The 23,075-nt window shown below is 50.7% G+C and overlaps 1 protein-coding gene across 1 annotated transcript in view; it reads right to left on the bottom strand.

Annotated features, from left to right (window-relative positions):
• Nucleotides 1-3,145: 3,145 nt before the first annotated feature.
• SLC6A11 (solute carrier family 6 (neurotransmitter transporter), member 11) overlaps nucleotides 3,146-23,075 on the bottom strand; it is a 102,910-nt gene continuing 82,980 nt past the window's right edge. The window contains exons 7-14 of the mRNA XM_006758363.2: nucleotides 21,840-21,943; nucleotides 16,680-16,804; nucleotides 14,745-14,857; nucleotides 12,397-12,534; nucleotides 9,562-9,664; nucleotides 8,681-8,781; nucleotides 7,783-7,953; nucleotides 3,146-3,573 (exon numbers count right to left, since the gene is read on the bottom strand). Coding sequence (XP_006758426.1) covers nucleotides 3,421-3,573; nucleotides 7,783-7,953; nucleotides 8,681-8,781; nucleotides 9,562-9,664; nucleotides 12,397-12,534; nucleotides 14,745-14,857; nucleotides 16,680-16,804; nucleotides 21,840-21,943 — 1,008 coding nt within the window. The 3' untranslated portion in view covers nucleotides 3,146-3,420. The remainder of the gene's footprint in view (nucleotides 3,574-7,782; nucleotides 7,954-8,680; nucleotides 8,782-9,561; nucleotides 9,665-12,396; nucleotides 12,535-14,744; nucleotides 14,858-16,679; nucleotides 16,805-21,839; nucleotides 21,944-23,075) is intronic.

The raw sequence follows: 23,075 nt of genomic DNA, 5'->3' as shown, positions 1-23,075 counted from the left end.
TCAAGACTGGGTTTGAGGTCAGACAGACCTGACTTCTCTTTCTGGTCCTGCTGTTTACTAGCTGTGTGACTCTGGGCAAAGGGCTTGACTTCTCTGTGCTCAATTTCCCCTATCTGTAATGTGGGAAAAAAAATCTAGATATATAAAAGCCTAAGCGACCTTTACGACCGAACGACCGGAATAACTGGAATGACCGGTCGACCAGTCGCTATGATGCGCACTGACCACCAGGGAGCAGACACTCAACGAAGGAGCTGCCCCCTGGTGGTCAGTGTGCACCCACAGGCAGCCAACCTCTCTTGGTTACTCCCTCCGGCCTGCAAACCTTCCACGGTCCCTCCCTCCAATCCGGCAGGCCCTGTCCAGCAGCAGCAGCTGGCAGGCCCCATCTGGTAGTCAGCAGGCCCCCAAGCCCTGGCCTGCAGCCCCAGGCCCTGGCTGGCAGCTGTCAGGCCCTGGCCAGCAGCTGGCAGGTCCTGGCCAGCCCGGCCCCGATTGCGACTGTGCGAGACAACCCCAATAGGCCCTGATTGCCGGCCAGGCCTAGGGACCCCACCCATGCACGGATTTCATACACTAGGCCTCTAGTAATAAATAGAGTGGGGGAAGTGCCTCCTTTATGGGGTTGTTGTGAGGATTAAACAGATAGCTTATAAAGCACGTAGCACACAGTGGACATTCAATGCATGGCAAACATGAGGAAGGAAGTGTGATCTGAAACACCCCTGAGTGTTTCCAGTTTGTAATCCTGAGTTGAGACTGCCACCTCCAAATAAGGAACCAAGACACTTTTGCAGGAGTAGCAGGAAGGAAAATCGGGAAGAAAATCGAAAGAGTATCACTTTGCTTATAGTTTGTTCATTCCTTTAATTTTTAAAAATGAGTAAGCAGACAACGGTGTGCCCTTTGAATACCCAATAAAAATGTTCATTACGTAAAACAGTACAACCTTTTTCATTTTTAATAATACTGTAAATATCTCAGAAAGGATGTATTGTTTCTAGTGAATATCAAAAAGGTCTTCACAATGATGTTTCCCTCGCCCCCACATTTCCCTCCCCACCCCCCCACAAAGTTACCCAAATACTAGCAGGAAATTACAAAAAACAAAGAACACAGGCCCTCCCTCCGCCCTGCCCTGTTAGTCGTGTTAAGTGAGTGAGATGTTAAGTGGTGATGTATGTACAGTGCAGTGCGTGCCAGGAGGCTGCGGGCTGAGCGTCCGTGGGAGCCATGGGGGGAGAACCGTAGCAGCAGCAGCAGGGAGACACCCTCCCCAGGACCTGTTGGGAGAAGAGCAGACAACAGCGGACACGAGCAGGGGGCCCAGCTGAGCCCCGATCTTCCTGGGTCCATTTCCTGGGTCCACCCGATCAAAGAGCTCAGGGAGGGGCCAGGCAGGCCTGGCTGTGTGTGCAAAAGGGGAACCAGAACCAGGTGTCCCACCTTCCTGGGCAGCACTGGACATCCCTCTCAGCAAACGTGGGCTCAGATGGGGGCGGTGCCCAGAGCAGAGAAGCTGGGAGCTTGGGAACTTTTGGATGAGTCAATCACACAGGTTTGTTACAGGAAACGTAAGCCTCAGTGTGGACAAAGCTTGCATTTCCACCAAATAAAATTGGGAGCATAAAGGAAAAGGATAAAGAATGCACCTTCCACCCTGGCTGGTTTGCTCAGTGGTCAGAGCGTCTGCCCATGGACTGCAGGGTTGTGGGTTTGATTCCTGGTCAAGGGCACCTACCTTGGTTGCAGGTCAATCCCTGACCCAGGTTGGGGCACATGCAGGAGGCAACCAGTCGACGGATCTCTCTCACATCGATGTCTCTGTCTCTCTGTCTCTCTCTCTCTGTCTCTGTCTCTCTCTTTGTCTGTCTCCCTCTCTCTCTCCCCCCCTTCCACTCTCTCTAAAGATCAATCGAAAAAATATCCTTGGGTGAGGATTAAAAAAGAAAGAAGGAAGAATGCACTTTCCCTTTCCCCAAATAACTCAGAATCCAAGGTAGAGACTTGATGTAAAATCCAATTAAAGGAAAAGGAGAGCGATCATCCAGAGAGCTATGGAAGGAGGCAGTCTCCCCCAGAGCCGGGGCCTGCACAGAGGAGGGGCAGGGAGCCCAGTCTGCCCTTCACAAGCACTGAGGCTTCTCAGCACCTGGGAGAGAGGCTGCAGGAAGGATCCCCAGAAAAGGGTGGGGAAGAAGCTTCCTCAAGGTTCCAAGGTTCTGCTGGTGACAGGAAGGAGGGGGAGGAATGGAGGTATCAGCCAGGGGGAGAAGATGTGGCAGGAGCTGGAGGATGAAACCAGGCTCCAGGCCCCCATAGCGCCTTCTCCTGAGTGGCTGGGGGAACGTCCTACAGTGCAGGTCCTTCCTGGCTGGGACATCGGCCGGATGTGCAGCTGCAAGAAGAATAGAGGCTGCTTCCTAAGCCTGAAAACCAGCACCCAGGCAACCCAGCCAGTGCAAACGAGGGTGGAGAGGCAGAGCTGAGGGAGAGAGAGGCAGAGCTGAGGGTGAGAGAGGCAGAGCAAGAGGAGCCCGACAGGGGTCAGAACATGGCTGGTCTCCAGAGAACGGACCACTCATGGGTGAAATCAAACTAGAGTTTTGGGGAAAACACACATCACCACCACACTGTTTCCATGATAAACCTGATTTAAAACAAGCCGGTGGAAGGTGGGTGCAAGGATGACTACCTGAGAGTCTTCAGAAGCATCCAAGATGAATGGCAGATCTGCAAGCCAGCAAGGCATCAGCCAGAATCCCCCAGAGAGGTGCCAGGTAGGGAAGGACCCGGGGATCGCCTGGCCCAGCCCTCACATTCAGGAGACAGGGAAACCGGCCCAGGGAATGGAAGGGCATGCCCAAGCCACTCAGCAGCTACCAGGGGACTTTTTCTTCTCGGACACAGCCTTGCTGTCTGCAAACCCACTGCTAAGAGGTTGGGGATGGGGAAGGAAGGGTTTGAAGGAAAGGCCTCCCACTCCTGGAGGTGGTGAGGAGGGGGCAGCAAAGAACAGGGACAAACATGGGGCATGGACTGGCTGAATAAAAAGCTGACAGGAGGACAGGCGTCGCTCCCACCCCACCTGCCCACAGCCTGAGTATAAAAATTTGATCATATGATACATTTTTTTTTCTTAACCCCTAGAAAACACCGGTTAAAAGTGTCCTAGCACAAGATTCCGCTAGTCCCTGTACAGTATTAACTCTTCGTAATGTTACTTACATGATAATTGGGGGCGAGGAGGGGAATGTGACTTTAAAACAGTGTACACAGCCACCTTAAAATTAACTTGTTAATAAGTCCTGTGCAAAACGAGCAAGCCTCTATCATTAGGTGAAGTACGCTTTCAGGTGCTCTCTTATACCCCCGGGGAAGGAGAAGGAAGCAGAGGCATCCGAGGTGGCAGGTGGACACTCAGAAGTGCGTCTCCTTCTCTGTGATGGCGGCAATGGTCCCATCGCCCTTGAGTTTGGCGTCACAGTCATTAACCATCACCGTCCGTGGGCCTGCCCCAAGCTTGCCTCTCATTTTCAGATCAGCACTGGGGATCACCAACTTCCGGAATTTCTAGGTGGTTGGAGTGGAGGAGAAGAGCTGTGTGAGAGCGGCTGCCAGGGCCCTGGGGCCTGCCTTGGCCTCTCCCAGCCTCACGGTGAACACGGGGGTTGGGGAGTGGGTAGAGGGATAGCTTGGAGTAATCAGATTGAGGTCCAGGCCCCCGTTCTGCCACTTAGAGCTTTCCTGGTAGTGAACTGAGTTCCCTGGGACTCAGTTTCCACATCTGGAAAATGGGGACAATGGAGATACCCACTCCTGGCATTTGGTGAGGAGCAGGGGGTGCAGAGGTGCTCAGCCTGTACCTGGCCCACTGTAGGTGACTAGGAGGAGATCAGGGCCGACTGCCCCATCCCTTCCCTCTGAAGAGACAGAGCAGCTGGTCCGAATCGCTGAGCGGCCACTCACTATCTCTTTTGGGCAAGTCATTTAACTTCTGTGAGCTTCCTTTTCCTCATCTGTGAAATGGGGTAATGATACCTGCGGGCAGAGCTATTGTGAGGGTGAGCGAAGGCATCTCTAGGGCTTTCTATAATGACTGCTGGATAAATGGAAGCATTTCCCACAAACGGGATGTCCTCATGCTGCCACCACCCAGGGGAACATGTGTGTGTGCCACTGCTCCCTGGGCCGCAACTGGAAGGTGTAGAACTATCACTAATGCCAACACTCAAAGCCACAGCCTCATTCACCTTGTAGTGTGGCCGGCACTGGGCTGGGCACGAATGGAATGGCTATTGCCCCACTATACTGATGAGGAAGTGGAGGCCACAGGCAGACTCACTCCTGCCACCACAGCCCTGCCTTGGGGGTCCCATACTTCAGCTTCCTGCGCATCCCCTAGTTCCCTCGAGGGAAGAAACCAGGCCAGGATTTAAGAGATCTTTTCTGGGCATAAACCCTTTCCCCAGAAAGGCTGGGAAGACTTTTGGGTGACTGATTTCTTGTGATTAAGGTTCTGTTTTCTCTTTCAGATCCTGCCAGGCCGAAGAGGCTGAACCTATTTTGCCCAAGTGGGGTTAACAGGCACGGCACCAGGCTCCTGACACAGGACAGGAGTTAACAGCATGGACTTGGGAATCAGGCACCTGGTTTGAACCCCAGAGCTACCATTTAACCGGGGCACAAAAATAACATCTCTGTGTCTCAGTTTCCTCCGGCGTCAAAGGGGGATAATTCTGGTACATGCCTTCTAGGATTATCCCCAGGCTCAGATTAGTTGATTTAGCCACACATTAGCACAGGATATCTATATTCACAGCAATTCTCTGAGGTAAGGGCTATTGACCCCAATTTTCCTTCCAGATCCTTCCTGCCAGTTGGCAGAGCCTTCTGGAAATGGAGGGGGGTAGATGAACTGACACAAGTTCTCCCAGTAGGGAAGGGCTGGAAACCGCCGAAGACTTCACCGTCTTTCATAAGCCCCATCTCTGTGCAGCAGATATGAGAGCTTAGCGAGAAAGAGGGAGCTCAGCAAAGTGGCCGCTCCCTCCTCTCTCGCTCCCCTCCAAGGCAGGCCTGAGAAAACCTGGAGAACTCTTCAGGGGACACTGGCATTTCTAAATACCGAAAGGCTGGGAGGTTGGGCGGGGCCTGTGGTGGCCGAGGTGTTAGGGCTGCAGGCCCACTCTCCCCTGGATATGTTTGGTCCCAAATCAGAATTGACCAACTGCCCTTGACCCACATTTCCTGCAGGTGCCAAGGAGCCTGACGCACTCTGGGAGCACAAGCAGGCTTGCTCCTTTGGGCTGGATGCATAGCTTTTTCTGGAGCCCAGGCCCCTTGGTGAGCAAGCAGGCTAAGTGAAGCCGCTTCTGAATAAGCAATCACATCCGGATGTCTACACACACCCCCTCACCCCCATCTCCCACTGACCTTGTTCTGGGAGATCAAGGTCAACCCCCGAGATCCCTGGCGTGATAAGGCCCACAAATGAGTGCAGCCAGCTGAGTAGAGAAAGGGGCCCGTAAAAATCAGGGGGTGAGAGCACAGACTTCCCAGCCTCTGCTTCACCACTTAGAGGCTGTGTGCCCTGGGGTAAGCTGCTTTTCTCTGTGCTTCAGCTTCCTCATCTGTGAAATGGGGACAATAAGAGCTTGCACCTCATAGGGTTGCTATGAGGATTAAATGTCTCGGTGCTTGTAAATGGCTTAGAATAGTGTCTGGCACACTATTTTATAGCTGAAAGTATGTATCCTCTGACCCCCTTCACCCATTTTGCATACCCACTAATCTGTCCTCTACATTTGAGAACTCGGTTGTTTGTTTTGTTTTTTTAGATTCCACATAATAAGTGGCTCAGTTTGCTAACTAAGTGAGAAACGGACTCAAACCATCTGATCCACCAGCAGGTGGGAAATGAGAGTAAACAGAGAGCGAGCGTTCTGGAAATAAGATGGCTTGGGCTATAATTCAGTCTGCCACCAAGAGACCACATACTGCACCATTCCACTGAGCGGAAGTGTCCAGAACAGGCAAATCCGTGGAGACATGTGGCTATCTGGGGTGGGAACAGAGTTAACTGTGAATGGGCTGGTGGGATCTTATTGGGGTGAAGAAAATATTGTAAAACTGATTCATGGTGATAAATGCACTATGCTGAAAGTCACTTAAAAAATCATTGAATTGTACTCCCCAAATGCGTGAATTTTATCATACTTAAACATACTTCAATACCATTATTTGACAATTTTTGGTTTCCACTATAGAAAATAGTATGGAGTTTCCTCAAAAAATTAAAAGTAGAACTACTATATGATCCAGAAATTCCACTTCTGGGTATTTATCTGAAGAAAAGAAAAATACTAGCTTGGAAAGATATATGCACCCCATGTTCATCACAGCATTATTTACAAAAGCTCAGATATGAAAGTAACCTAAGTGTACATCAATGAACAAATAAAGAAAATGACACACACACACACACACACAAATATTATTCAGCCATAGAAAAGGAAATCTTGCTATTTGTGACAACATGGATGGAACTTGAGGACATTATGCTAAGTGGAATAAGTCAGAGAAAGCTAAATACCATATGATTTCACTTATATGTGGAATCTAAAAAAACAAAACAAACAACCGAGTTCACAAATGTAGAGGATTAGTGGGTGTGCAAAATGGGTAAAGGGGGTCAGAGGATACACACTTTCAGCTATAAAATAAGTCTTGGGGATGTAATGTACATGGTGATTATAGTTAATTAATACTGTGTTTGCGTATTTGAAAGTTGATAAGAGAGCATATCTTAAAAGTTTTCATCACAATCAGAAAACTGTAACTATGAGCAGCATCGAACAGACTGTCAAACTACAGCGGGAAGGCTGGGGAGGGTTGGGGGCGGGAGAGGGGGTAAGAGATCAACCGGAGGACTTGTATGCAGGCATATAAGCATAACCAATGGACATAGGACACCGGGGGGGAAGGGGGAGCTGGGGGAATGTCGGGGAGGGGGGGGAAGGAGACATATGTACTACTCTTTGTAATACTTTTTAAAAAAAGACAACTGTAACTATGTGTAGTGATAGATGTTAACTAGACTTAATGGGATCCATTATGTTGTACACCTGAAATGAGTATAATGTATACCAACTCCATCTCAATAAAAAATTTTGGTTTGCTAATTTTTGGCTGTGTGACAATTTCTCTGAGCTTCAGTTTCTTTACCTATTAAATGAGAAAATGATGTCAGCACTCTGATTTGCTCTGCGGACTAAAGGAGAAAACCTGGCAGGGTGATGACATGGGATAGGTAGCAGTCTCCAAATATTAGGTCCTCTTCCCTTGCCCTGGGAATGGGGTCCTTAATGCATTAACGAAACAGCAAGCGCTAACCTGGTCACTCTCTGTTCCAGATCCTGGTCTAAGTGCTTTCCCTATATGAACTCACTGTGTCCTCACAAAAACCTCTGTAAGTTTGGGACTATCACTGTCCCCATTCTACAGATGAGGAAACTGAGGCTGAGCTCAGAGAAGCAGGCTCAACCCCGCTTCTGCGTAGTGGTCATGATGAACACCTATCAAGGAGGATCTGACTTCCCTGAGAGACATATGGGAGGTTGCTCTCATCCCACCCATTGCCCAGATGAGGAAACTGAGACCCAGAGAAGTGCCCACGGACTCAACCCTGCTCACCATCCTGTCCAAGGCAGAGCCAAGCCCCGCCCTACACCTCAGGCCTCTCGGGCCACCCTTGCTGACTCTTTCTTCCTCCCATCTCACCTCGAGCAGCGTCCCCTCTGTCTTCCACAGCTTGATGAAGATCCAGAGGGGGATGCAGAGCATGGAGGACAGCGCCATGAGCCAGCCTATGCCATAGCCCCAGGCGGGGTAGGTGTAGACGTTGTTATACTTGAGGGGCTTGTACTTGACCAGAAAGAAGATGAAGATGCTCTGCAGAGAGATGGGGAGAGGTCCCTGGGGCCAGTGTGCAGGAGGCCAGGAGTGGAGAGGACCCACCCCATGTGACAGCCTTGGAGAGGCAAGGCTCTGCCCTGGTCTACAGGGAATTTGAGGCCCATCCCACCAACATAAGACACACAGGGAAAGGACCCCCCACAGATCCCAGGACCTCACTGGGGCTGTGGGACTCTTCCACCCCTCAGGAGCCTTTGCCCAATCAGGATTTTTATTTTTCCTAGCTCTTTCTTGGGACTGGTTTCAAAGCTGCCTTTCAGAACTACAATGGTTGATGAAGATGCTTTCAGATACTTCCAGTGCCAAGAACTGGGTGAAGAGCAATGGGTTGTTTCTTATTCAACATCAGGTCATGAAGGCCTCTGATTCCACGGTCCGGTCAGAGGGCAGAGGGGGAGCCCCAATGCTACCCTCAGTTGTGCTGCTTTCAGAGTTAACAACAAAACCAAATGCCTCTCATAGAGGCAGGTCACAGCTACCCAGTTGCAAGTATAGAGCCTGAGGCTCTGAGAAGGGGGGTGACTTTCTTAGAGTTGAGCAAGCTGGTGGCAGAGCACGGACCTCAGGGAGAGGCCCCTCCCTTGCCAAGCCCAGGTGCTTCAGACTTTCTGAGCGCACAGAGGGTCACCAGGTGATGTCACCTCCTCAGTTCTAGCTCAGCCAGGTCTGGAGTGGAAAAGAGGGTGGGTGTGTGGTCACTTACCGCACAGATCCCGGGGGTCACGACCTTCCAGCACCATTTAATGAGTGACAATGGCCGGTAGCCAATCATGTCTTCGATGTTGTCATAGAAGCGGTTGCTTCCTGTTCCGAATAAAACAGGCACACACCCAAGAATTTGTACAAGACTCAGAGGGAAGGCTAGAAGGGGTTTGCTTTCCCCAGCTGGACACAGACAAACCGTGGCAGGGACTTGGTTCATTACTGCTTAAAACTCCCAAGACGTTATACCTATGTGAGGTTTCGGGATGAACTACAGAAGGAGGGATTCTGATCTGCTATTGGAAGGATCGCTCCTGACCTTGGACAGTGAAGCCCAGGAAACGGTGAGGAGTCTGTGGGAGAGAGGTGGAAAGTGGTCTCTGGAGAAGCAGGGTGAGGTGCTGGCTGACTTGCATGGAGGCCAGGGCCTGGCTGGGCTGCTAATGAGCAGAGTGGCTGCAAGGGCCAAGTTCACAGTAGGAATATCCATCGTCATCAAATGTCCAACTCATTCCAGAAACAGGTGGACCAGAAGGCAGGTATTTACTGAGGGCCAGGCAATGTGCTGCCTGCTTTGCCTACACTATCTCCTACTTGGAGACATAATGATGATGATGACCCCATTTTGCAGATGGAAAAACCGAGTCTCAGGGCAAAAGAATTGGCCCAAGGTCATAGTCCCTAAACCTGAAACCCCTCTCTGTGTTGTGGGGGTATAGAAGCAGGAATGTGGGAAGGGTCAAGCAGTCTCTGAGGGGAAGGAGGATGAGGTTGACATTGATGGAGATGGGCCGCAGAGAACCTGAGCCTACCCCTGCTGTGGGCGCCTGTGCCCTGGGCACTGATGTCACTGAAGTGTGGGCAGGCTTGGCCGTGACTCACCGTATACCCAGCCGATGCAGACACACTCAAAGATGGCCACAAAGAGAAGGCACATCCCACTGGCGGCATAGGAGTCAAAGAGCTGGAAGATGTACATGCCACCCTATGGGGTGAAAGGACAGACACATGGACAGAGAAATGGACAGACACATGAGGGAGCAGGATCAGCCAGCTGGCCTTGGGAAGGGCCCTCTGCTCTGCCTTGTGCCTACCATCAGCCAGGAGTCACATCCACCAGGGCAGACTGCTTCCCCCTAATCCCTAGAACATTGCACCCTCTCCCCCTGGGTACCCCTAAGACACCATCCTCTGGGAATTGTTGGGATCATAATGGTTTTTCTTGTCTTTGCTCCCCAATGCTAGAAACAACACAGGAAATCAGAGACTGGAGGTTGGGCAGCCTTAGCACCTCTCCCTAATGGCGCTAACAGCCTCCCTGCCTCCTCCCCAGCCTCAACCTCTCCAATCCTTCTGTGCACCAGCTTTCACAGGGACCTTGATGCAAATGCAGCCATGCCACTCCACAGTTTGATATTGCCCGTTGGCTTCCTTAAGCCTGCCAATCAGGACCGCCCTCCTCACTTGGCCTTACCACCCCTTACCACCAGCCACCCTCAACATGTTCCTTCCTGGAAAGACTGAGGCACAGTCTCATCGCTCTGCCTTTGAACACGCTGCTCCCTTTCACTTGTAAGTTCCTTCAAAGCTCAGCTCAAATGCTACCTCCTCCAAGAAGCCCTCATTATTTCTTTGCGCTTCCACAGCATGTTTTTATGAACTTAGAATTTAAAAAAGTATTCCCCTTTCAGTTGGTGCTGAACTCCGGCTGGGAAGGCACACCGGTCCTCTTTGTGGCCCTCATTACAGAGCCTGGCTCACAGCAGGTCCCCTGTAAGTGCAAACTGAATTGTGTAGAGTGAGAGACCAGGGAGGAGGGACTCTGACTGGCTTGTCTACACTGTGTCCCCGTTTTGGCCCAGGCTTGGCACAGAGAGGTGTGCAGTCAATTTTTATAGGAATGACCTGGGCCAGTTCTATAAAATACAAATCTGTGATGATTAAGTTCAGTGGGAGGCCCAGGAGGTGCACACTCAGCTGACCTATTACAGGGCAGGCACTATTGTCATCCCTAATGTGCACATGGAAACACGGAGCCACAGAGCAGTGAGAACACTTGTTGAACATTGTCCAGCTAGCCAGTCATAGGGCCGAGGAGTGAACCCAAGTGGCCGTGCCCTTAACCACCCACTATACTGCCTCGGTGGAACATAAGACATTTGTGGCCTATTTTTTCCCTAGAGCTGAGCTTTAAATGTCTATAAAAGAGGGAGAAGCTCTTGCCAGCAATTACTGTGAAGGCCGTGGCCGACACGGCCCATTTGGCAATTTGAACTTCCCCTGTGTGATTGCACCGATATTCCTCTGTGGAGGCAGAAGGGCGACATGTGAAGTCATGGTCTCAGGCAGCCAAGTGTTGGCTTCCTGCAGGGCCCTGGGGGCTGCCAGGCACCCTTGGGCAGACCGAGGCTTCAGGTGGAGGGCAGACATGAAGGCTCCGAGAGCTGGTGGTGCCCAGGGCCAGAGGCCACAAGGACCTTGCACTGCCTGCGCCAAGCCAGTGCTGCCCCTGCCAACGCCTGCTCTTGCAGTCTTGTCCTCATCAGCCTCTTTAACTCGTCAGGTTAACCCCTAATTTGTGTGTGACAAAAGACTCTGCATAATTAATCAGCACTTAATGAGGCCCTGCTCACAGCAGCCCCGGTTCCTCTGCCTGGGGAGAAGCGAGGTGGCAAGAAGAAGTGCCACACCATTCATTTGCTCAAACACTGATGATCACTCCTATTAATGTGACAATGACTAGGAGCAGTCATCACACCAGCCACCTCGCAGCAAGGGCCCACTCCAGCAGGCCCTGGGGGGCTAGCGCCAAGCAAGGTCTCTCTGTGGACCTCAGGGTCTGCTGGGGGCAACCGTGGGAGGGAGGCTGGGCTGAGCTGGGAAAGAAGTGCTGTAGGGAAGGAAAGCAGAGGCGGCTTCCAGGAGGCAGCAGCATTTGGCTGAGAAGTAGAAGATGAGGAGGTTCAATGGGCGGACCTCGGTATTACAGCAGCTACTTTGACTGATTCTGCGTTTCCTCATTTCTTCCCATGTTTCTTATAAACCTCTTCTCGTCACTAAGCAACAGGCTCTCTCTCTCTCTCTCTTGCTTTTTAAATTAATTTTTTTTAGTGAGGATACCTAATGTCACCTTCCCAGGGTACTTGAAAAGTATTTATGAGCAGGATGGCTGCAGGTGGCGGAGAGAAACATGACTGTATGGTGCAGTCTTAATTTGAGGGTCATGATGAACTCTTCCTCACCCACAGGCCCTCTGGAGACAAGAAGATAGGTGCACAGGAGGCCTGGAGCTAGAACACCGCGTCTGAACGTGCCAAACATCATCGTGTGTGTCTGTTCTCAGAGGTGCTCCAGAAAATTCTGCTTTGAACTTTAGCCCAATAACAGTAACTAGTTGAAGTTACAAGTGACTATTGGGGTGGCCCATGCATCAATCCCAGCATTCTCCTCTGTGAGCTTTATTCCTCCCTGGTCATGACAGCAGTGACCTTTAGCTGAGCATTTACACAGCAACGCACTGTGCTGAGACTCACTGAGAACTTCCGTGCGATTCCCACAACACCCCATTGGGAAGATGAAAGACCCGAGTCACAGAGGAGGCACTAGACCTGGCTGGGACACACAGCTACTCCATTCCAGACTAGGATATGACGTCAGACCTGCCCAACCCAAAACCCAGGCACTTCACCCCGGTGCCTGTCCTCCATTAACACTCACCTCCGTTAACATCACGAGGCCTAGAAAATAGGAGACGACCGACAGGGCCAGGATCAGCAGCTCCCGCCGATAGCCCCTCCGGAAGACCTTCGGGTACATGTCCACCACGGCGGTCACAAGGCTTTCCACACACACAAACTGCATGGGGTAGACACGATGGTGTGAAGCCCAAGGAAAGGGGGATTTCAGTGGCCGTGACCATGGCGATCACAGCAAGCCTAACCCTGGGCTTCCTCCCCACGGGGCTTACCTTCATTCCCACACTCACTCACAGGGACGGAGGGCCCGGGAATAAAAGCACCAATCCCAGCACTTACAGGCCTCCAGGACCCTGAGGCTCAGAGAGGGGAAGTAACCTACCCAGGGTCACTCAGCAAGGAAGTGGCAGCGTCAGGACCTGAACTGGGGTCTCCTGACTCTAGTACTCCTTCTCCCCCATGCTGCCTGCCAAAAGCCTATGTGCTGGGCCCTGTCCTGGGGTCAGTGACGTAAATGAGGTCCAGCCCCTGCTTGTGAGGAAGACAGGAGTCCCGAGACCTGAGTGCTCTGTGGGCGGCAGGCTCTGGTCAGTCTCTGCGGGCAGGCAGCACTTGACTTGTGACAGCCCCCCGTCCTTTGCTTCTGGGTGGAGGCAATCAGAGCTAAAGCAGCCCCCAGTCCCTGTGTTGCCATGGCGTGAGTCTGGGGTGGGGAGGGGAGGGCGAGTGAGCAGAATCATTTCTTGGTTCCAAATCCTTTATGATTCATTTTACCTCCTCAGGAAAGGCACCTGCATCCTCATTGTGCAAAGGGACTATAGCACAGAGAGGGGAAGTGATTAGCCTAGCGTTACACAGTGGGCAAGAGGTGTGGGGCAGGGACTCAAACCCAGCCCAGACCCCAAAGCCGAGGCTCTACAGTAAGGTTTATCCAGGACTGAACCCAGACAGACATCAGAGCAGGTTCACTAACAGGCACACAGACCTGGGTGCATGTCCCTGTAAGCTACTTGGCATCTCTGAACCTCAGTTTCTTCATCTGCAAATGAGAATAACAAAAGGAGCCCCCAGCCTGTGCGGTTATTGTGACAAAGAGCTGAGGACAGAGCCCAGGCACAAAGCAAGTACAGCATGTGGGGGTGAGCAGAGCGGCCATCTGCCCTCCATGCCAAACCCCTCATCCCCTGGCAAACACAGCATCTCAGCCCAGTTGCTGGCCCAGCTCAGCCCAGGGACTCACAGAGCCAAGGCCCCACCCCACTTCCCTGCGCCCAGGCGAGCCTGTCCCTGACGCACACAAGCCGAGACCCCTTCTGAGGCCTCTACCACAACAATGAGGGGAAGATTAGGAACGACAATGGAGGGAGGATTATCAGCAGAAACACCCGGTGCCTCAGCAGCTCGGCCTGGCTTAGCAGTTTCTGAGAAACCATCCAGGGGAAGAAATTGGACTTGGATGGGTTGACAGACACACCAGCCATGGGGCTTGGAGCAAAGTGACTCGCACAAGGTCATGGTGATGGGCAGCACCTTGCAATAGACCCCAGTCTGATAGAGGAGCCAGGCGTTGGCTGGAGGACATTCTCTGGGGCTCTTAGGGGAACCAGCTGCGATGGAGCAGTGGGGCAAAGGTCGATTTCTGGGACTGAAGAGCCACTGAAGGCTACAGGATTCTGGCTGAAAAACCAGGAGAGGATTGCGAGGACAGGCTGGGGGAGTGTTACCGTGTGAGAGGGTGTAAGTGCATGCATCTGTGTGAGATACATGACAAACTGCTAGTCCTAACTATACACCCTTCCCTGAGGAAGGAAGACTGCCAAGTGGAGGGCGGGTTGAGACAGCCCTATAGGAACTGACAACAGAGGCAGGCAGGTGAGATGTGGGGGATGGGGAGCTGGTGGTGGCACTGAGGACCAGGGGGCTGCCTGGGGGATGTCATGGTGGCCTCAATACAGAGATGGAGGAGGAGAGGAGATGCTTTCCTATGTCCCTGGTTGAGACAGGGACACATGCTAGTCGGGCTAAGATATCTCTAATCACTGCCTATTTCCTGAGCATTTCTTCTGCTTTGCCAGGTGGTACCATTGGTATTTGCCAGAATGGAAGTATTTAACAGTGTTTTAAAAACTTGAACTGGGAGTTGGGAATTCCAGGTAAGGAAAAGAGTGTTTGGGAAGACTTGGAGGGACCCCAGTAGCTATGTTTGGGAGTGATTGTGGAGGCCACCTAGGGGATGGAGGGTGTGCTGGCAGGAAAGCAGGGTGGGGACAAAAGGCAGGGCCCTGATGACCAGGACCAGGAGGTGGTGACTAGGTCCAAGAGCCTCTCTGCCCTCCCGGCCTGGGCTGCCCCCTTCCTCTAGCACCTTACCTGGCTGTCCAGGCCCAGGAAGATGAGCATCATGAAGAACAAGGTGGCCCACAGTGGGGACAGAGGCATCATGGTGACAGCCTTGGGGTAAGCGATAAAGGCCAGGCCAGGGCCTGGAGAGGAAGCAGAGAGAGAAGGTGCTGGGTGGAGTTCAGTCCCTCATTCACTGTGATTCTAATCCATCGTGTACTGATGCTTCCTTTGTGCCAGGTGTTGCGTCTAACTCTCACTCAACTCACTTAAATCTCTCAAACACCCCAAGTGGTTGGTACTATTATGATGCCCATTTTGCAGATGAGCTAGCAGAGGCATAGAGAGGAAAGCCAGGGTCTGCAAGGGTCAGGATTCAAACCCAGGTTGGTCTAACACACAGACCTTTCTCTGAACAGACCTGTCTCTACTATTATCATCAGGGCGAGAAACATTCTTATGAAAATGCAGGTTCTCACGCCCAACCTAGATATTCTGACGTGGTCAGTCTGTGGTGAGGCACATTCTGCCTGGCCACCAGTGGAGGACTCGAGAGAGCACCTCACAGAGGTGCTGTAAGGACTTGGTGAGGTAGCGCATGAGAAACAATCACAGCAATCTATACTTAAGAATGTCGCACTCATGATGAATCTGCATCTAGAAAAGGAAAGGGAGAGAGAGGCTCTTTGAGCAGTAGGAACAGCATGTGCAAAGGCTCTGGGGTAGGAGGAAGTGAGCTATGTCACAGAAGTGAAAGCAGGCTACTGAGGTGGGGCACAGAGAGCATGGGGGGAACGCAGCGGATGAGGAGGGTGGGGAGGCCACAGGAGCTGGGCAATGTAGGAGCATGGGGCCATGCTAAGAGGTTAGCTCTTTGAGGAGCCAACTAAGGCTTTATATTAGAGAAGGACAGGATCAGACTGACACTGTGGAAAAAATTACTCTGCAGGGTAGCGTGTGGAACAGAGGGGTCACAGCGGAGGCAAGAAGGCCAGTGAAAGGTGCCTGCAGTCATCCAGGTGAGTGGTGATGGTGGTCTGGGCTGGTGGGAACAGTGGGGTTGGGGAAAAGTGGATGAAGAGGAGCAGCGTTGAGGAGGCAGAATCTACACAATGAATGGGGTTGTCACAGTGAATGCGGGCATGACTGGCATTAAGTAGATGAAGGCCAGAGAGGGCAGGCGCCCTCTGCTACTCCTGAAAAATGTCCCACCAGAGATTATTATTTTTTTAATGTTTTTATTAATTTTAGTGAGAGGAGAAGAAAGAGGGAGAGATGCGTGGATTCTGGAGTGAGGAGGTGTCAAAACGCAGCGGATGAGGAGGGTGGGGAGGCCACAGGAGCTGGGCAATGTAGGAGCATGGGGCCATGCTAAGAGGTTAGCTCTTTGAGGAGCCAACAAAGGCTTTATATTAGAGAAGGACAGGATCAGACTGACACTGTGGAAAAAATTACTCTGCAGGGTAGCGTGTGGAACAGAGGGGTCACAGTGGAGGCAAGAAGGCCAGTGAAAGGTGCCTGCAGTCATCCAGGTGAGTGGTGATGGTGGTCTGGGCTGGTGGGAACAGTGGGGTTGGGGAAAAGTGGATGAAGAGGAGCAGCGTTGAGGAGGCAGAATCTACACAATGAATGGGGTTGTCACAGTGAATGCGGGCATGACTGGCATTAAGTAGATGAAGGCCAGAGAGGGCAGGCGCCCTCTGCTACTCCTGAAAAATGTCCCACCAGAGATTATTATTTTTTAATGTTTTTATTAATTTTAGTGAGAGGAGAAGAAAGAGGGAGAGATGCGTGGATTCTGGAGTGAGGAGGTGTCAATGTTTCTCTCTCAGGTAATTCCCAGGGTCCTACTAGAGGACAGATGGTGGATCACCTCCTGAGACCTGACCCAGGAGAATGTGCTGAGGAGAAAGAATATTTTCAGTGTAACCACCACCCAACACCTCACCAACCTTTGGCACTTACCTGACTCTGCCACCTCGGCAATAGGTACCCCCTGCTCATATGCCATGAAGCCCAGGACCGAGAAGATGGCAAAGCCGGCCACGAAGCTGGTTCCGCTGTTCAGACAACAGAGCATGATGCAGTCCCTGTGGGGAAGCAGTGAGAGGAGCTCAGGTCAGAGGGGGTGGCACAGGCTGGAACATTCTGTCTGAGCACCGTGCTGTCTTGTGTGTGGGCAGGGCAGTGTGAACACAGATAGCACCATTTTCTGATGAAGCCCTTGTGGCTCAGAGCGGTTAGGTGGCTGGCCCGTGGTCACACAGCTTCTGCTGCGCTGTGTGATGATAAGTAGGTCACAGACCAGAACATGGAGAGGGAGTGGGAAGGGAGGCAGCAGAGAAATGGCAAATGGGAAAATGCACAACTAGTAAGAAAACACTTGGAAACAAACCACTGCCCCCCTCGCACTCCCCTTCCCTCCACCAAACCATGGAAAGCAGGAGAGGATTGATTTTCTAGGAGCTCAAAAAAGGAGGCCAGAGAAACCTCTGAGAAATGGATGCTTCTCAGCCAGGGAGCACCCACGGGCTGTATACTGCAAGCTCCCCACAGCCTCAGGAGAAGACATCCCTCCTGGCTAAGCTTTCTACCAGAGCAGCAGCCACAGACCTCACTGCTCAGTCCCTGCTCTGCTGCTGCTAGAAAGCAGCCCTTCCAGGTAGGCCCCTCATAGATTTATCAGATCAGTGACCGTCCCCTCTTCCAATGTCACAATGAGCACTAGATTAAGAACAGATTCAAACTCTCACCTCCTCTTCTCCTGACACTATACTTTTTGTAACGCAACCAAAGGGTACATAAATGTCGGTGACTGTTACACCCTGTTGTCTTGTAATGGCTCTGAGAATCAAGGGCACAGTGGAGAGAGCACTAGATGGGCTCAGGGTTCCAATTCTCTCTGCAATATATTTTCTCTGGTCCTGATCTCACCAGCTATAAGACAAGGTGCTTGGGTAGATTCAATCTATTGACTCTTGGGTCTTGTGACAGATTAAATCATTTTCCAGCAAGGAGCTGACCCCTACCTTCTTCCTTGAGGTGGAGAATATCTGACATGTGACTTGCTTTGGCTAATGGATATTAGCAAATATAATACAAACAGGGGCCACAGATATACTAGTACTTGTGTGATTTGATTTGTCCTTTATCCCTTCTGTGATTTGCCATGAGAAGAACTTCCACAGGAGAACTGCTGTTCCTGCAGCCTGAACCCAGAATATACCCATGTAGACCAGACTTGAGCCTGGCCTGGACCCTGGAGCCAAACCCATTCAACCCACAGCCCTAAGGAGAGCTTCCCCCACCGACCAGCAAACTTAGGTGCAATAATAACAAATGCTTGTTGTGGTAAGCCACTGAGTTTTGGGCTGTTTATTACACAGCATTATTGTGGCAGCGAGTGACTGCTACAGGTTCCTTTAAAGAACTCTCCTGGCAGTGTGGATGTAGGATGGACTGGTAGACATGGGGACTTTATCTGCAAGCCTGGTATACCACCTCTCAAAAGGAAATTCAGCTCACCCCAGGGTCAGGCAGAGTTACTCCTAGGATTGGAATGAATCTGCTCCTCATGCCTGTTTCTTGACCCTGACTTATCCAACAGTGGAAAACAAGGTGGTATTGGCGAGGAAAACGTTTTCTCCATATCCTCTGGAATTCTGTACCATTTGGATTTGCACTGTGTCCAGTCCTGTGCTAGGGTTTTTTGAACACCGTATCACAGAATCCAGAGGCTCAGGGAGGAGGTTTCGTAGTCATCAGGTGGTGAAGTTGAGATGTGCATCCATTTATCTCAGACACCAAAGCCCAGGCTTTTTCTACCAGTTACACAAAAAAGATTCTCCCTAAGAATTTAGACTTCCAAACCCTGACTTGTGGATAATTGTCTCTGGGCATCATATGGTTGCTGAGAAACAACTGTTCCTTATCACAAAGTCCCCATCTTGCCCCAGAGGCCTCATGAGCGGTTTCCTTACACCACAGGGAGGCTCTGAGATGACCTGAGGTCCCTTCCAGTCCTGTGCCCGGCAGCCCCCACCCTCAGAAGCTTAGCTGCATGAAGGGAGAACTTTTCCCACCTGGTTTGCTCTGTCTCCATCCCTCTAATTCCTCCCCCACAGGGAACCTTTTAAGTGAAAAGCTTATGTAACAAGTGCTGTGAAATTGGCAGCAGCTGAGCCAGCTTTGAAGACCTCCAGAAGCTATTATGCTGTCAGAAGAGAGGGTACTAATTTACTCCCTCTGAGTTGGGGAGACCTGCTAGCAAACAATTTGGAAAAGGAAATAAAACAAGCCTTCCTATTTGGCAATGTCACTTAGGGGACTGAGTTTCCTCGGCTGATGGGAGGAAGAGAACCCTGCCTATTGGACAGGGAAGCAAAAGGGATGATGAGGGACCAGCATATTCACCCACGTGCTCAGTGGGGAAGAAAGTTGCCTCTGCCTCTAGACACAGCCTGACAACCAGGCAGCCTTGGCCGAATCTGCACCAACTGCTGTAGCTGGGAAAGAACTGGTCATGTCTGGTAATGAGGAATAGAAAGACCAGGTTCAAAGCCACATTCCATCACTGGCAATGGGAACACAAGTGACATACCCTCGGGCCTCAGTTTCCTCATCTGCATAATGCTGTGGCCCTTCCATGCCAGCCAGCACAATGCTATGCTTGAGGGATGATGGCACAAGAGAAGAGCCAGTCCACGTCCTCATGAGCTGACAGCCTAGCTGGAAGTGACTGACAGTGACCAAGTGATTTCCTCAGTGCCCCGCACAGAGGGCCAGGGCTGAACACTGGCCGCTGAAGTGCTGATAAGTGTATGCAGACAGCATCCCTCTCCAGTATCCCAAGGGGGTCACACTCAACCTGGGCTTGAGGCTGCTGTGCTGCTCTCCCTGTCCCACGGCCTTTCCCTTCCTGTCCATGGCTACCACTTTGTGTTGTGGCTCACTGAGTGCTTTACCTCTCACCATCCCTCAGACCCCCTCCCTGAGAACACCATGGAGGTAGAAAGGATCTTATGGACAACCTGGCCTGACCTCTGTCCAGCCATACCTAATTACCTGTTTACCCAAAGGCCCACAGGAACAACACAACTTGCTGCCTAATTGTGTACTGGATTCCACTACAGCTTTTCTTTTCTGCATGTTGGGCCTTTCACTTCCTCAGATTCCCCAAGTTACAAACTATAGACTTGGGCTATGCCACTGCTGCCTGTATCTCCCAAGGTACCAATTCTGGTGTCTCACACTTGATAGACACATAATGCACACAGCCAACTGAACAAATGGGTTAATAAAGTATCACGAAGCCAGCTTTCCGAGAGGATGACACCGCCTGACTACTAGGGAGGGGAGAGAGGCTAGTCCAGCCGTGGGCAAACTATGGCCTGCGGGCTGGATCCGGCCCGTTTGAAATGAATAAAACTAAAAAAAAAAAAAAAGACCGTACCCTTTTATGTAATGATGTTTACTTTGAATTTATATTAGTTCACACAAACACTCCATCCATGCTTTTGTACCGGCCATCCGGTCCAGTTTAAGAACCCATTGTGGCCCTGGAGTCAAAAAGTTTGCCCACCCCTGGGCTAGACATTCAGTTCTATCACCGATTGCCAACGGTTTAACCAACCATGCCTATGTAATGAAGCCTCACACTCAAACACACAACACCAAAAGGGTGGGATTTAGAGAGCTTCCAGATTGGTGAACAGGCGGAGATTGGGGAGAGGCACTCAGAGAGGGCATGGCAGCTCCATCCCCTTCCCCACCTCCCCTGCCCTATGCATCTCTTCCATCTGGCTGTTCCTGAGCTACATCCTTTTATAAGAAACCAGTAATCTAGTGAGTACAATGTTTCCCTGAATTCTATGAGCCATTCTAGCAAATTAATTGAACCCAAATAGGGGGTCATTGGAACCTCCAATCTATAGCCAGTCAGTCAGAAGCACAGATGACAACCTGGACTTTCAAGTGCGGTCTGCAGGGGGGAGGGGCAGTCTTGTAGGACTCAGTCCTTAACCTGTGGAACTTGATGTTATCTCTGGTGCTATCTCTGATACTGTCTACAGTGTCAGAATAGAGTTGAATTGAAGGACACCCAGCTGGTGTCTGAGAATTGCTTGGTATGTGTGGGGGAAAATCACACACAGGAATTTTATTCCTAGTTTTAGAATGGTTTCCTCTTAAACAATATTTAACTCTTTAATCAATCTGAAACTTATTATGGTGCATATACGAGACAAAGTATGAGTATCTATCTTGATTATCCCCTCCAATATTCCGCTGTCTCAGAATCATTTGCTGAAAAATCCTTCCTTTCTCAACTAGCCTATGATCAGAGGTGGCTTCATTGCCGTTATTCCATGAGTTTGTGCTGGAATGAGGAGCTCTTGAACTCTAAGGAAGAGATGTGCTATCCAGCCATCCCAGAATATTCCCTTACTGTGACCATGGACCAAATTCAGGGGTGCAGAGACCTCAGCCAACAGACCATGGGTCTAGACTTGGAGGCCAGGATGCAAATGTCTGCTCCACCATGCACTGCTGGGTGACCTTGGCAAGTTCCTGTCCCTCTGTAAGTCTCAGCCTTGCAACAGAACTCAGACTGCTGGCCTGGGAGGCCAGACAGCCACGGTCAGACAGCCTCGCTCACCTCCCCCTGTGACCCCTCCTCCTGCTGGATGTGGGCAGCTGCAGAAGGCCTGGGAGGGCCCTGGCAGTTCCCTACTGTCAAATGAGAAGGGGCAGGAGCAGATTTATGGACAAAAGGCAGAAGTACAAGGCCCTTGGTGTCAGAAGACCTGGGTTCAAAACCCACCTTTGCCACTTACTAGCTATGTGACCTCGGGCAAGTCACTTACCTACCCTGGGAAAAGGGTGAGATGGAGGCCTGGGTAAGATTCCAGAGTGGATTCCTTTGCATCCTGGAATGCACTCTGATCATATTTGTTATTCTTCCAGCTCCTCCATGGCCTACTCTTTGATACTGGTGCAGGGAGTGGTTAAAAAATAGCCCATCTGTCTGGCTCCGCAAGGTGGGCTCTACAAATATGAGCTAGCTAGGCCGAGTGGAGAGCTCTCAGCGTTTGGTGGAAAGCATACAGGGCCCGGGGAAATGCTTACCTGTAGCAGTTGTTGTTGTAATTGTTATAACTTCCCAGAGCAGTCAGACAACCCAGGCAGATGGCATAGGAGAAAAAGATCTGCGTTCCAGCATCTACCCAGACCTGCAGAAAGGCACAAAGAAGTTGGCACAGAGAGAAGTCGGCTCTGTTCTCTGAAATCCCCCATCCACACCCACCCTCCAATGAGACTAGACAAAGGGATACCCAAACTTCCTAACCTTCTTAGGAACATGCTTTTTAGAAGTTCTATTCTTGGGGACCACTTGATTAAATATAAATTTCCTTAATTAATCCCAGAATTTTTCAGAGGTTATGGGTAATAGTTGACTCAATATTAAGGACTTGGATGTTTAGAGACCGACTGTGAAACCATGGAAGAGTCACTTAACCTTTCTGAGGTTTAGTCTCCTCATCGGCAAAGTGAGGAGTGAACTTCCCTTCAGGCGTGTTGAGAGGATTCATGCGATATGGAGTGTCGCTCCTGAGACTGGAGCATACTCACTGGCTTGCTTAAACCAAGATGAGTGATTTTTCTCCTTTGTGATTAAGACTACCATGAGAAGACTGTTAGAGGATTCTGTTTAGGGTTTCCTATTGGCCAGCTATGCCAATAGGAAACCCTATGAGCATAAGAAGTGGCAAAGGGACAGCAAGAGAAGGGGAGGGCCCACCAAATCTTTATCACATTTCAAAATACGGGCTTCTTATGTGGTATATATAGAAACTACCTTCTTACCCTTTAAGTTCCCCTTTGACAAAAACTGCTGTGGACAGCATGACATGCACAACAGGAATTACAGTGGCATCTCTAACACTTTCTCTTGCGCTCTTTTTGAGCTCCTAGAAGTTAGCAAGGAAAACCCACAACTAAAACCCAAAATGCATCTGATGAGATGGATGCTTTAGAATCAAGTGCCATCTAGAGAACAGGGCTTTGCACTAAATACAAACACAAGCAAATGTTTATTAAACACAACGTGCCAGGCACCGGTGCTGAGTCCTGTATGCGTTACTGCACTTGAATATTCACAGCAACCCTACACAGAGGTACTTTTATTAGCCCCTTTTTACAGCTGAGGAAACTCTAAAATAGAGAGGTTGAATAACTTGCTCAAGACCACACAGCTGGGAGTGGAAGACACAAGTTCATGGAGACCCACCTTAGAGAAGCATGCTTAACCAATCCCACAATTTCAGAAGTCTTCAGGCGTGACCTTTCACTCAACACAAAACG

Source organism: Myotis davidii, unplaced genomic scaffold (assembly GCF_000327345.1).
Source record: "Myotis davidii unplaced genomic scaffold, ASM32734v1 scaffold73, whole genome shotgun sequence".
Taxonomy (NCBI): Eukaryota; Metazoa; Chordata; class Mammalia; order Chiroptera; family Vespertilionidae; genus Myotis; species Myotis davidii.
This window is presented reverse-complemented; position numbering and strand designations above follow the sequence as displayed.